Source organism: Cebus imitator, unplaced genomic scaffold, assembly GCF_001604975.1.
Source record: "Cebus imitator isolate Cc_AM_T3 unplaced genomic scaffold, Cebus_imitator-1.0 Scaffold99, whole genome shotgun sequence".
In the NCBI taxonomy this organism is placed as follows: domain Eukaryota; kingdom Metazoa; phylum Chordata; class Mammalia; order Primates; family Cebidae; genus Cebus; species Cebus imitator.
In genome coordinates, this window is record NW_016107414.1 from 4,210,828 (window position 1) to 4,226,450 (window position 15,623).

The 15,623-nt window shown below is 39.0% G+C and overlaps 1 protein-coding gene across 2 annotated transcripts in view; it reads right to left on the reverse strand.

Moving 5' to 3' along the window:
• Nucleotides 1-15,623, reverse strand: part of DOK5 (docking protein 5) — a 174,980-nt gene that overhangs the window by 140,120 nt on the left and 19,237 nt on the right. Inside the window, exon 2 of one of the 2 annotated variants that reach the window (XM_017536601.2) lies at nt 15,315-15,475. The exons of the other annotated variant lie outside the window; for it this stretch is intronic. Within the exon in view, the coding sequence (XP_017392090.1) occupies nt 15,315-15,475 (161 nt within the window). Of the gene's footprint in view, nt 1-15,314; nt 15,476-15,623 lie in introns of those variants that run through there. 2 annotated transcript variants of the gene reach the window in all.

Here is a 15,623-nt window from a genome sequence, read left to right on the forward strand (position 1 = left end):
AATAAGCAGCGTGTTTTAATTGTACTGCCTAGAAAGACAAAGAAAAAAAGCTAAAAATTGTATAAAGATTAAAATCAGCTGTTTTAAAAATCTTACATTATTTAGTGAACATATATTTTAAAATTAAGTGTAAAGTGTCACTCTTAATTCCTGAGCATTTGTGGATAAACAGCCTCTTCTATGGTGAGTTTGTTTAATCAAGGAAGGCAGAAAGGAGAACTTATAGTGAGAACAATGAATAGCTTTGTTTATTACAGCAGATTTCCCATACGGATAAAGAATGCAAACAAAAGGAAATGTAAATTGGTATTTATTTTTATTTTTAGTTTTAGTTCCGGGGTACATGTGCAGAATGTGCAGTTTGTTACATAGGTAAGCATGTGCCACGGTAGTTTGGTGCACCTGTCAACTCATCACCTAGGTATTAAGCCCAGCATGCGTTAGCTATTTCTTCTAACGCTCTCCCTCCCTGCCACCACCCCACCCTGTGTATTTTTAAAAGCACATGTACTGCTGTCTGAAAGCCTCAGATGGACATTTCCAAATCACAGTGTAACTGGGAGGTTTTTAGTTGACTGGCCCCCAGGAAGCATTTTCCTTCTGGAGAGGTGGAGGCAGGGTCAGTATGAGTAGGCAAGAAGTCGGTCGCAGAATGAAATTTCTCTCTGTGATTAAAGCTTGGTCTTTACCAGCATGAGTTTTTAACTTACAGAATTTAATTAGAGAAGTGGAGAGGAGAAGGAGAAAATTCTAGTCAATAATAAATGCTCTTGTCACCATCTTGTTTAAAACCCCTTCATTTGCTCCTGCTTTGCAGATGTTACAGACAAATAAGATGAGAAAATGCATGTAAAGTGCTTACCAAAATACTAGACACCATCTCTTGCTTAAATCTCAGCAATAGCCTCCCATCATATATAAAAATATGTTAAAAATCTTTCCCATCTGGGCACGGTGGTGGCTCACGTCTGTAGTCCCAGCATTAGGGGAGGCGGAGGTGAAAGGATTGCTTGAGGCAAGGAGTTGGAGACAAACCTGGGCAAAAAGAAAAGCAAGACCCCTGTCTCTACAGAAACATTGTAAAATTAGCCAGGTGCAGCGGTGCGTGACTATAGTCCCATCTACTGCCGAGGCTGAGATGGGAAAATTGCTGGAGCCTAGCAGTTTAAAGCTACAGTGAGCCATGATTGCACCACTATACTCTTGCTGGGTGATGGTGCAAGACTCCATCTCAAAACATAAAAATTAAAATTAAAAATTAGGCCTGGCGTGGTGGCTCATGCCTGTCATCCCAGGAGGGATTTGGGAGGTAGAGGTGGGCGAATCACCTGAGCTCAGGAGTTCAAGACCAGCCTGGCCAACATGGTGAAACCCCATCTCTACTAAAATACAAAAATTAGTTGGGCATGGAGGCACACACCTGTAATCCCAGCTTCTCCAGAGGCTGAGGCAGGAGAATTGCTTGAACTTGGGAGATGGAGCTTGTAGTGAGCCGAGATCACACCACTGCTCTCCAGGTTGGGCAACAGAGCAAGACGCTGTCTCAATAAATAAATAAATAAATAAATAAATAAATAAATAAATAAATAAATAAATAAATAATTTTAAAAATAAAAATGTTTCCAAAGCCTGCAAACTCTTCATGAGATGGTCCTGCACAGTTCTCCAGAAGCAGCCCTGGACACTCCCTCACCGTCACCTTCCCCACTTCCTATTTCCACCCTCCAGACACAAGCTCCCACCATCTCACGTGTATCACAAACATTGTTATGTCCCCAGGCCTTTGCCTGTGTATTTCTGTCTGCCGGGAACAGTCATTTCCAAAGCAAAATGCAGTGGAATAAAACAAAAAAAAAAAAAATTGAAACTTTTATTTATGTATGATGGGGAGGTGGGCTACATAAGAAAATTTTAAGTAAAATATAACAGTGTAATACATGGTTTAATAGCAGAGCACATGTACAGGGAATAAATACCACTACAAATACTGGGAGTTGCTACTTTTAATTGAATGCATCGTGTAATCAGAACGGTTTGACGTCTATGGGTCTAAAATACCCTCTGACTGAAAACCCCATCTCAACCCAACTTTGGCCTAGGTAGGTCCTCTTTAGGACACATTTCTTTCAAGCCGTCTTTGAGCTTCCTTAGCTGGACAGAATGTATCTCTCATGGCTTTGTGGTTACATTCTTGCTGTTAATATTCCACTCTCCGCACAATAGTCAGTGACAGCTTAATCATATCACTTCCATTCTTCAAACCCTCCATTAGTTCTCAATACACTTAGAACTCATCCATATTCCTCATCATTAACTCTTTAAACTCCTACAAGATCTGGCCCTAAATACTGCTCCAATGTGCTGTGACTGTACTTTCTGTTCTCTAAGATGTAATCTCAGTGGCTTTGTTGATCTGCTTTTAATTATCATAAAAATCCCATTCCCGCCTTAGGTTCTTTGCCTAGTTCTGTCTTGTACACATGAGGGCTTCCTTCAAATTTCTCATGGCTGGGTCCTTCTCATATGGGTCTTTGCCATAAGGTCTCAGCTTCCCTTGACCATTCAATCTAAAGCAGACACCTCATCATTCAAGACCTGCACTGCGCAATGTGACAACAAACAACAGCCACATGTAGCTTTCAAGCACTTGAAATGTGGCTAGACTGAAAAGAATTGTGCAATAGGGTGTAAAATGTGGGACTTTTGATGCCTTAGTAGAAAAGAGAATATAGAAATTTATATTTTTATGGGTTAAAATATTTTGGATATATATGACTAAATAAATATAGCATTAAAGGTAATTTCACCTATTTCACTTTATTTTTAATGTGGTTTCTAGGAGATTTTAAATTACACATGTGGCTCCATATTCCTATTGGACAGTATTGCTCTAGAACGTATGTATTTTAATTTTGCATGTAATTGTTACCTCAACCTATCATTTTCATTTATTTATTTCCACTCAGTCCCCCTCGATCCCCTTAAAGACAGGGTCTTCTTGTTTATACTGTATCACAAGTACTTTGCAAACTCCTAAAACATGGTGGTAAGTACTCAAAAAATGCTTGTGAAACAAATGACTGATTTTCTAGAATCCTTTAAGTTATACTAAGACCTGATGTTTACTGAGCACTTTAGACGCATTATCCAAATAAAGTTGATGTTCCTATTTTATAGATGAGGACAAGGATAACTTCAAAGAAATCATGTTTGGGACCCAGCCAGATTCTGTGAGTCCCCCAGAGCTGCACTGCTTCAGAGCAGTGACCTCACATTTGATCGCCAGGTATGATCTATCTCCCCATGAAGACAGAAACCAAAACTCAATCATTGTTTCTGTAGTACTGACACATAGTAGGCATTCAGAAATATTTATCAGGCCAGGAGCAGTGGTTCATGCCTCTAATCCCGGCATTTTGAGAGGCCAAGGAGTTCACTTGAGCTCAGGAGTTCAAGACCAGCCTGGGCAACCAGGGAGGCTCCATCTCTACAAAAAAATTTTAAAAATCAGCCAGGCGTGGTGGCACATGCCTGTAGTCCCAGCTATCTGGGAGGCTCAGGTGGAGATCACTAGAGCCCAGGAGGTGGAGGCTGCAGTGAGCCATGATGGTGCCATTGCACTCTAGCCTGGGTGACAAAGACCCTGTCTCATAAAATAAAAAAATAAAATAAAATGACATGTATTGAGTAAGCCCTCAATAATAACACCAATCATGGTAATAATAACAGCTATCATTTATTGAAAATTTACTACATGGCAGACATTGTTCTAAGCATTTTCATTCCCACCCTGATGTCTAAGGGGCAGCTCAAAATTAACATATTCGATTTTGACTTCTTAACCCTGGCTCCAAAGCTTGCCCTATCTCTGTTTCTTCTACATTGCATTAATTGTGATCCCATTCCTTCAGTTGACCAAGTCAAAGTATTAAAGTCTTCCTGACTTCTGTCTGCCTTTTCTGATGTACTCCAAATCTGTCAGGGAATTCCCTTCTCTCTATTTTTACAATATAGGCAGAGCTGGGCTGCTTCTCGCCACCTCTACAGCTCTAGCCCCAGTTCAAGCCACCATGAGCACCACGGTGGCTGCCATATGTAGCCAGAGCGATGCTTTTAAAATGCAATCCAAAGCTCACCATCCCCAGCTCACAAGCCACTAGTGTCTTCCTTCCCACGCCAAGCAAAATGCAATGTCCTGGCTGTGGCCAAGGTAGTACTACCCCACTGAAAGCATCTTCGGCTTTCTCCTCTCCACCACCCAGTGGGCTTTGAGTACACTGGCCTCCCTGTTGGTCTCTGAACACTCAGAGACACACTCTTACCTCAAGTCTTTTGTCCTTTCATGCTGGCTGTTCCTTCTGCCTGCAACCCTCTTCTTCATGTGTCCACATGGCTCTGATGTCATGTCACTCTTTCAGTGAAGGTTCCCTAATCAACCTAATTAAACTTGCACCTTCCCCCCCATACTCTCTCTCTTTTTCTCTTTCTCTTTCTTTCCTGCATTTCCCTCTCCATACCACCAGATCACTTTACATATATTTTACACTCCAGCGGTTTTCTTTTTGCTTTGTTGTCTGTTTCTCTTCTTGAACTGTAAGCTCCATGAAGGCAGGGACTTTTGTCTATGTTTCTTCACTCTTAATAGGCTCAGTACCTCAACACTGTAGCCCATAAACATTTGGGAATTGAATTTATGGATACTCACTTGTTTAATCCAGGGGTCAGCTAACTTTCTCAGGAAATATCTTAGGCTTTGTGGGCCACAGGGTCTCTGCCACACCTGTTCAACTCACTGTGCTGTGCGATGTGCAGGCAGCCACAGATTACACGTAAACTAATGGATGTGGCTGTGTTCCCATGAAGTTTATTTGCAAAAACAAGCAGGAGAGAGGGGCACATTTGGCCTTTGGATCATAACTGAGTAATCCTTGATTCAATCCTCACTACCACCCAGTGATTTGGAATATATAATATCCCTACATTGCAGGGACTTGAGGTGACTTGCCCCATGTCAAACAAGTAGTAAACTGCAGAACCAATTCACACCTGTGCAGCAGGGTGTGGGATGAGGCACAGATTCAAGGATGGATGGGATCGGGGAGACACCATTTGAGGAATGCCACTGGGACAGATACGAATGGAAGCATCTCAGTGAGAAGCCAGCCCATGGTGCTTCCATCCACAGTTAGTAGGTCTGCCAAAAACTCAAAGTCATGAGGTCTCTTTAGTCACACAAAATTCTCCAGTGAGTATTGAGATGCCAAAATACTTTTCACAGATATGAGCCAAACTATGCTTGCTTCTCACCCACCACCTCAAAATCCAACAAACCTTTGATGCACACAACATTTGTCCTTGATGTGTACCCATGACAGGTCTTCAATGAACTCTGTCTGTAGGAAAATAAACTCACTCCTTCCCCTTCTGTCTACCGTGTGATCATCTAGCTCATCTTTTCATTCATGTAAGAAGTAGAAATGCAGATAAGGCCAAGGATAGCATGACACCATCTCCACTTATCCCTGTATCCTCCTTCATCTGTGTGGGGAGGAGGAGAAGAAACTGTATTGGGAGAGGCATCAAATGGCACAGAAACTCACAGTGAGAAAGATGTTCATTTTTCATGTCAATCCCTCTGAACGAGTCAAGGAGAAGTTCCATTCAGTGGGTAACAATTTTAAAACCCCTCTAAAACTTGCTAATCTTCGTTTTCAACAAAGGGAAAGACTCAGACTCGGTGCTTTCATTGAGCAATGTGTCTGGTTACAATTTAATAATATTGTTTCATTTTCATTGTATTTATTTCTAGTTATCTTTTGCAATGGATCTGTATTATGTCAGCTCAGTTAAGCTAGAACTATTTATCAAATAATTGCTTTCCCTGCACAGGTCAGAATTAGGGTGGACCACAAGAGATCCAGGTGGGCATGGGTAGCCATATTGTAGGATGTGATAAAGTGAGGGTAGCCATATTGCCTTACCCGATGGAAACTCAGGTCAGTGCACGCTACTGTCACTCATGCACACTGTCTCTGATGTGCTGGTTCACCAGCGTGGCATGGACAACAGCTGGGCTGCAACTATTTTAGCTCCTTCCAGATCTTCCTTCAGCTCCCAGAAACCTCGACCAAGTGTCTGCTTAGCTCCTCTCCTTACAGGATGACCCCATCTTTGAAGTTGGTGGGTTGAGAGCATTTAAATCAGATGCTTCCAGCCCATCTTCATAGGCCACAGTTTGTCTTTATCCCCCCATTTTATGTCTACCTTCACTTCTGATGTCAGGCTACAGCACTAGGAGCACCTAGACCCTACAAACCAGGCCCCTAAAGTGCAAAAGAAACAATCTCCAAACCAATTAGCTGGGTGTGGTGGTGTGTGCCTGTAGTCCCAGCGACTCGTGAGGCTGAGGCAGAAGAATCACTTGAACCCGGGAGGTGGAGGTTGCAGTGAGCTGAGAACACACCACTGCATTCCAGCCTGAGTGACAGAGAGAGACTCTGTCTCAAAAATAATAATAATAATAATCCCCAAACCAAACCTCTAATAAATATTTCCTAGTAGTTCTTCTTCTCTGAAGGAACTCCAATGTGTGCAGCCTCTACTCATGGAAAATAATATTGGTTTTTCATTAATGGAACTGCTATAAAAATCCAAAATAAAGAAAAATAAATTACTTTAGAGAAGTAGTAAGTGAATAACAGTGAAAGCTATTCACAGATATGACAAAGACGGAGGCAGGGAAGCATAAATGACTGACATTTGGAAAATACTTCATTACTTTTCCTTAAAAAAAAAAATCAGGAATAAAAGCAACAGAACTCTGAATTAGATCCAATCAATTGAATAAGTTCTAAGACCCGGTCCACCTTGTGACTTCCTGCATTCCACTTGATTATACTACTTTTTCAATATCCTAGTCTATAAAATTATTACAAAAAAATCCATGTGTACTCAAATATTGAAAATAGCAGAATAGATACATTTTAATTTTATAGTTAATTTTTTTAAGTAATACATTCACATGGATCAAAATTCAAAATTATTTCAGAGGTATATAGTAATTAGCCTGCCTCCCACCTCTATTTCCTACCCCTGCATCAGACACAGTCACTGACTCACAACTAAATGCATCATTTTCTTGTGCAAACACAAGCACATATATACAAATACAAATATAGTCTTACCCCCACTTCTTACACAAAATATAGTATTCTGTGTATATTGTAGGGCAATATTTCCAGATTATAATTTGAAGAATATTTTTCAATAGCCATAGAAACTTGCTGCACTTTAATTTGCAATTCTAGTTATTAAGGGGAAACAATCTAAATAAAAACAACTTATGTAAAGGTATGCATTGTAGGGCTATCTATAATCATGATAAAAATATAAACAAGAATTCAAAATTAATAGAATATTTAACACAATGAAATATCATGCTGACAGGAAAAAAAAGAAATGTAACCAATGTTTAAGTAATAATTGGAAGAGCTTTTCAAAATTTATTAAGTGACACAAGGTAGGCAGAGAATAATGGATACAGCATATATATATATATATATATATATATATATACACACACACACACACACACACACACACACACTATTTTTATGGGAAAAAATGAGGTGTACACACATATAAATGCAAACATATCTTAATATGTATATGTTGGTATATGCTTGAAATATGGCATATATTTAGATAAATATGGCACATAGTTTCAAGAGAAGAAACTATAAAATTGATTGCCCTCTTGAGGAGAATTGGTGGCTCTGGGTAGATGGGTGAGAGAAAGAATTTTTCCTGTATACCCCTTTGAGTTTTTAATTCTTGGATTTTTGCACCATATGAATAACTACAAAATTTTTAATTAAATAGTGCTGCTATAGTAATCCTAAAATGACTCATTAAATAAGTGCATTCCAAAGGAGTAATACTTACCATCATCTATCTTCTGGTTTACTCTTTCACCAGTTATCTACTGGTACCAAGAATTACCTCATACATAGTAGGTACTCGGTGAAAAGTCATTGAATAAATGAATGAATGTGTGATATACATGGAGCTACAGATGAATGTAAATGCATTAAATATATTGAATTACAAGAATGACTAGGTGAGTGGTATAACAGTTATTAAATTGGTCTCAATTGTTACTGTAGTTTCTGATAGGCCATACACATACCAGAAATAGCCACAGATGCACATTCAGTCTGTACAGAACTTACTAAAATGAACATGCTCTCTCTTTATTAACCTTCCCAGTATTACAGTGGAGGGAGATAGCTTTATCAATGGCATATAATTGATAAAGAGCATAAGGCACAAAACCAAATTCAGTGCTTTCCATTGTCAGCAAGTACAGCAAGTAAATTACATTCAGAGTATTAACCGAGGAACTAAAATTTGCTCAAAAGTCAGAAACCAATATTAAGTGTCTTCTTTCTAGTTTCAGAACAAATGAAATCAAAATGTTCATTGAAATCATTTGGTGGCACTAATTAATGTGCTGACACAGCACAGCTCACCACTGCTAAGTCATATTTAAGTTTTCTTTGGTTATAATGAAATTCCTAAATGACTTAAAGAATTTACAGAGACTCCAAATTATGCAAGTCACAAAACACTGTATGTATCTTCATGCTAAGGGTCAAAACATACATGTTGGACTGTACACATGACTTTGTTTTATGACTTACTTTGGGAGCCTGAGCCACAACCTATAACCAGAACATGGATGACTGTAAAACAAATAGAGCATCAGCTTCCTCTGTGGCACAATGCCAGACTTCTAGTCTTAAAAACTGGCTGCAGTGTAAATCGTGGTCCACAGGGAAGTTAATTTGTAATATGTATTAAGAGCCATAAAAATATTCAAACTCTCTAGCTTCATAATCACATCCGTTCCAAGGAAACAATCTAAAACATGGTCAAAGTTACAAGCCTGAGTGTCACTTTTAATTAAAAACAATTTAAATATTTTTTCTCTCAAGTAAATTATGTATCTAGTCATCACAGACTGCAAACTCACAGTTTTAAAGTAAATAATTTGGGAAAATGTTTTACAACATAAAATACATTAAAAAATATATACTGGGTATGATCTTTTAAATATGTGATTGTTGTAACCATGTAAAAGTTTCAATATTTAGAGGAATAAATAGGAAGAAACATACCAAAATGATAATTTTGTATTGGACCAGTAGGTTTATGTTATTAAAGGGAAAATAGTGTAAAATTCAGCAAAACAATGATAATAAAAAGAATAAAACCATTTATTGACATCTATGTAGTCTTCTTCCCTATTCTTTTCATGTCCAGTGTTCAAATTTAGTTTATTATATTGGAGATGATCTTGGTTATTAAGATTCTTCTAAAGGTTCAAACTTTGGAATTTAGCGTTAGTCTTTTTTTCCTAAAGAAATTAACCTGCAAGGAGTGCTCAAACCCCCTGCTGCATCTTCTTTGTTTTTGAAGCCAGTTGTATGGCATTCACTTTGGTTTCCTTAAAATCCGCTTTTTAACATTTTTATTTAGCAACTTCTTGAAGTTTCTCCTCATTTTCAGGTCAATAAAGCATTTCAAGAACATATCTAAAAGAGGCAATCTTCAAGTGGTACTCAGCTAGCCCTGTTACTAATATTCAAATGACAAGGATTGGCTAGAGGGCTATGCATCAGTACGGCAGAGATTAAGCAGAGAAGGTATGGCTGTGAACCCCTCGCTCCTCTGGTTCAGAGCTGGGCAATCTTCAGTAAACTGTGCATCTCTCCAAGCCCCAACTTCATCTGCAACATGAGTTCAATGACAACACAACAAAATAGACTGAGGCTCAGTTCAATTCCTGATTTAACCATTATGCTCTACTGCTACTTGGTCAAGTAATGTGATTAACCATAAACGTGGATGTGATCATCTTGTTTGTGTAAACTTGATTAATTAATCTGTGTCTTAACCTTACTAATGTACATAGAGGTCCTTTTAAATTGGCCAAAGAGACAAAATGAGTCAAACAGAGAGCCTCCCACTCAGTGATAATTCCACTATTATTGGCTCCACAGCAGTATAATGCCTGCCATTAGCAGAGCATTCACAGATGTGGTCTCTGTGGGTGACGCCTGATTCATCCACACTTCCTCACCCATCCAGCGTTCTGATGAGACTTCTAGGTCTGTCTGTATCAGGGTAGGTATAAGTAATACAACTAGCATGGACACCAGTACCACAAATACAAATTCAAACCCTATCCAGTCCTTTACCCTGTCTGTAACTCTGGACAACTTCCAACCTCTCAGAGCCTGAAACCTTAAATGAAATTAATAGCACATGCCTTAAAGGATTAGTGAGAAGAGAATCAAAAAGATAATGAATATAGAAAATCTAGCGTGGCATGTAAGAATCGTCCTCTCCTTCCCAAGGGAGTAACCGTAATCATTAAACTTTATCCCAAGAGTTAAATTAAGAATTAATTAAACATTTCCAAGCTCAAATTCTAGGTGCATCTCTCTTGACCACGTGGCCTAGGACAAGCTTTGACAGTGCTCTGATCTTCAACTCCTTCATCCATGAAATCAGGGACACTGCTAGTAACTGTTTACCCTGTACAAGCATACAGTGCTATACGTAACCAGCTACTTGTCAGTGTCTCATTATTATTAATTTCAAACTTAGAATGCTGATGCATATAGCTCATATCTGCTAATATTTCTATATTTCAATATTTGCATTATGAGTGATTCAACTTAAATGACAATTAGATGGTTTTATTCTTCCACAGGGGGAAAAAATGTCTTATTTGTCTAAAGAGTCAAAACCTGTAAAGATATTAGTTTGTTAATAAAATAAACTTGAGCAGATTTTCTCCTTCTCTACTTTCTATTATTGTCCTAAACAAAACATGCTGGTTAAACGGTTCACCTGGATCATGGCCCTTAAATATTCAATGTAATTTTGCTATATAAGAACAAACACCAACACTTGCAAAGTGACAAAAATTAAAAGTAAACAAATTATCAAGTTACATTTTAATTCCAAATCAGCTTGATTTACTCTGAAAATGTGACTCAACTTCTTCCCAATTGCTCAATCTGACCACTGTCTCTCACTGACCCAAGCTGCAATTCTTAAATGTTAAGTAGATGAATCCAAATCCCATCTTTCTCTCCTTTGACAACTAAAATTGCTATTATTCCCTTGGTAAACTTAGTAGGATATGAAATATGACAATTTAATTCTCTGATTTATGACAGTGAGAGAGATGTTGCTGAAAACCCTGAGCTATCAGTGCTTTTAATTAAACCAACAATAATAATGGTCGCTGAAGGAAAATATATTCCACTGTAATTGTCAAGATGCCTTATACTGTTTTTGACAATGCCACAATAATTATGCTAAGGTGCAGAAAGTAACACCGCCTCACTAATTCTCCTGCAACACAAAATATACAGTGAAAGTGACAAATGGATTAATTTACATATGGATGAACATGATCTGTCGCTCTCCAAGGTCCCAAAAAATACATAAAACAAAGGGTTAACAATGTTACTGCATGATGTCTTTTAAGACAACACACAGCCGGGCGCGGTGGCTCAAGCCTGTAATCCCAGCACTTTGGGAGGCCGAGGCGGGTGGATCACGAGGTCAAGAGATCGAGACCATCCTGGTCAACATGGTGAAACCCCGTCTCTACTAAAAATACAAAAAATTAGCTGGGCATGGTGGCACGTGCCTGTAATCCCAGCTACTCAGGAGGCTGAGGCAGGAGAATTGCCTGAACCCAGGAGGCGGAGGTTGCGGTGAGCCGAGATCGCGCCATTGCACTCCAGCCTGGGTAACAAGAGCGAAACTCCGTCTCAAAAAAAAAAAAAAAGACAACACACAATACAATATATGAGTATGAACCCTTACCACATAGACTAGGTATTTTCAAAATATTTTAACTAAAATAGGTTCACTAAAAAAATCTTCTCTCTCAACCACTGTTCCTTGTCTCTAGTCAATTAGGGTCATAATATTGTTTTTATTGTATTACAAAAGGTAAGGATGTACACTGTATGGATGAATAAGCCACAGAGATTACAAGAAGATAAATACACACAAAAGCACAAAAATAAAAACGCAATGACCACTCAAGTCACTTGCACCCACTTCAAGGAAAACACAGTCCCTTTACCATAGTTACTATCAGAAGCTGTTCCTCTCTTCATTTTCCTACAAGTATGCGGAAATATATATGTGGACACATTTGTGCCAGAATTCCTTTTTCTCTGACACTTGCTTTTTTCCTCCTACTTCACAATATGTCAGGACAATTTTCTACAAGATATAGCAAATGGAGTAACATAGAATAGAGAAAAACATGAAGACTTAAAACTTAAAACTCATCAGTGGGTGTTTGTTTTTTTCTTTTTAATCTTATAACAGATTATGTCACCTTTTAACTGTGCACTCCTCCATTTAGAAGATGTTACCTATGCTTACGTTACACAAGTTTACACTTCAATTATAAGAGTTTGAAGCTAGATATTCTGAAAGTAAAGCAGCTACATGTTGTGCAAATGTAAGACTGTTTAAATTGACATTTTAAATGCATGGCGATTTTAGCCTAGGTAGTGCTTGAAGCCATGTCTCTACGTTTTGGTTTGTGGTATTCACTCATGGATTCATTAAGGACTTGCCATGTTCCGGGGCTCAGGAATCCAGGTGAACAGCCAGCCATGGTCCCCAACTTCAGAATCTGCTTTTCTTTTTTCTTTTTTTTTTTTTGAGATAGAGTCTCACGGTGTCACCCAGGTTGGAGTGCAGTGGCACAGTCTCTGCTCACTGCAACCTCTGCTTCCCAGATTCAAGCAATTCTCCTGTCTCAGCCTTCATAGTGGCTGGGATTACAGGCGCCAGCCACCACACGTGGCTGATTTTTCTATTTTTAGTAGAGATGGCGTTTCACCATGTTGGCCAGGCTTAGAGCATGAACTCCTGACCTCGTGATCTGCCCACCTCCGCCTCCCAAAGTGCTGGATTACAGACCTGAGCCTCCACACCCGGCTGGCCGGAATTTGCTTTCCTAAGTAGCTAATAGGTTATGAAAAGTCTCTGAAGCAATTATTTTATTTAATATTTAAGACATCCCTGTGATTCAAGAGCCATAATTATTGACATTGTTTAACTGAGAAAACAGAAACTAGAGTGTATCTGTGGTATAGAAAGATCTGTCTATCCACCACCTCCCAGTGTTTTATGCTCGAAGTCACCAGGTTATATCCTTTACAGCCTTAAAATGTGGTTACTAAGAGGCCAGAATCTTAGAGAAATCATGAAATCTCACCTGCACTCAGTTTCCCCATCAGTAAAGTACAGGGATCAGAGAAGTTAATATCAAATCTCTCTCTACTCTGAATGTCTAGTTATGCTGGTTCCTTTTTTTTCTTTTCTAGGATTTCAAAACTTGAACTAACGTTATTCTTTGAATATGTTCTTCCTTAAATTTAACATAATTTTCACTTGCATGCCTCGCTAGATCAGAGAATAGTAAGAAACATTTTTTAATAACCTTTATAGTCTCTCTGTTAGTCTTTCTCCAGCTAATATGCCAGTGCCCTTCTCAGTCTAAACCTTTGGAAGATAAAAGGAGAAACTGGTATTTCTAACTTTGTATTCATAATGCCTATTTAAATCAAGATCAAATTCCCTAGAATGACCTTAACTAGCAGAAAGTTGACCCATTCTTGAGTTAATATTAGAGCAATTAGTCTAACAAAAGGTCTTTTCTTCATCTTTATAATATTCAACTTCATCTGTGTCTGAAAACTAAGCTTCAAAATTTAATGCCAAGAAAATGTCCAATCTCCTTCACACACACTTGATCCAGTGTCTGTCTCTCTAAAATGAATTTAACTTCAGAAATTTATTTCTGTATGATAAAGAATTTTTTCAGTCCTATGTGTCAAATTGTTGGTCTCACTAAGAGGCACCCCAGCAGCCCAGGAAACATACTTCTTTCTACATTTTCTTTTTTTTTTTTTTTTTTTTTTTTTTTTTTTTTTTTTTTTTTTTTTTTTTTTTTTTTTTTTTTTTTGAGGCAGAGTCTTGTTCCGCTCTGTTGCCCAGATTGGAATGCAATGGCATGCTCACTGCTATCTCCACCTCCTGGGTTCAAGCGATTCTTCCTCCTCAGCCTCCCAAGAGCTGGGATTACAGGCACCCACCATCATGCCTGGCCAATTTTTGTATTTTGGTAGAGACGGGGTTTCACTATGTTGGCCAGGTTGGTCTTGAACTCCTGACCTCAGGAGATCTGCCTGCCTCAGCCTCCCAAAGTGCTGGGATTACAGGCGTGAGCTACCATGCCTGGCCACCTCTTTCTAAATCTTTAATAAATCTCGAAACATCTGCTGGTCAGCATAACTTCTATAATTCCATCTATTATACAAATATTACCAGAAATGTATAGCTGCCCAATGAAACTGACAGTTATAAGAAAAAATTAAAAGCAAATTGTCTCCCCCAGTCAGTAGGCTTGAAGGCCAAATACCCTGTTCAGGATTGAAGTGGAATCAACCCCACAGACAAAAGCATCTCTCTGCCCTCTGGCTACAGTGAGCTACCACCAGCATTCCCTTTTTATGATGGGATAAACAGGTACTCAGGAAGAGCTGTTATTAGGCCTCTGAAGCCAGAAAAGCTAAAGTTAACATTTCTTTAAGGCATAGAAATCTTGCCTACTGTTTGGATATTCTTTCTCCCAGCAAAAAACATAGTTGATGGTGACCCTTTACCCAGTGCAAATTCAATGTAATGAACCAGTTAAGGTATTTTATATATATTTTTTTTCAGTGTATGACTCTACTGAGGATACTGGGGCATTTTAACAACATAATAAATAAAACATGATCCACCAAATTTCCCTTTTATGAAAATTAAACTAAAGAGCCATTTTAGGTTGGGTGTGGTGGCTCATGCCTGTAATCCCACCACTTTGGGAGGCCAAAGGAGGATCACAAGGTCAGGAGTTCAAGACCAGTCCGGCCAACATGGTGAAACCCAGTCTCTAATAAAAATACAGGAAAAAAAAACTTAGCTGAGCATGGTGGTGCATGTCTGTAAACCCAGCTACTCGTGAGGCTGAGGCAGGAGAATCGCTTGAACCTGGGAGGTGGAGGCTGCAAGGAGCTGAGATTGCACCACTGCATCCAGCCTGGGTGACAAAGGAAGACTCTGTCTCAAAAAAATAAATAAATCAAATAAAAAAGCCATTTCACATTTTAGTTTTGAGAACATTGGGTAAAATAAAGGGAGAATCATGGGCCAAAAAATCAAGCCACATTCTTGCAAAAGGTCTTGAATCCCTCTTTAGAAGTCTGGTCTAAAGTTGCAGATTTGCAATTATACATCAGGTTGCTGGAGACTGAGTTTTGCAGGAACAGATACCGAGAAGGAGACCTGCAGGCGGGGTGTTCACTGGGAAGGGCTCGGGATCAGCACCTTGGAGGGAGTCAAGGGCAGGCAGGGGTCAGCTGTGATGCACTCTCAGCAAAGACTTCCAAAGGTCCTCCACCTCACCTGGGAACTTGAATGCTCTCAGAGTTATCCCAAAAGTCACTGAGTATGGTTTCTCCACAAGA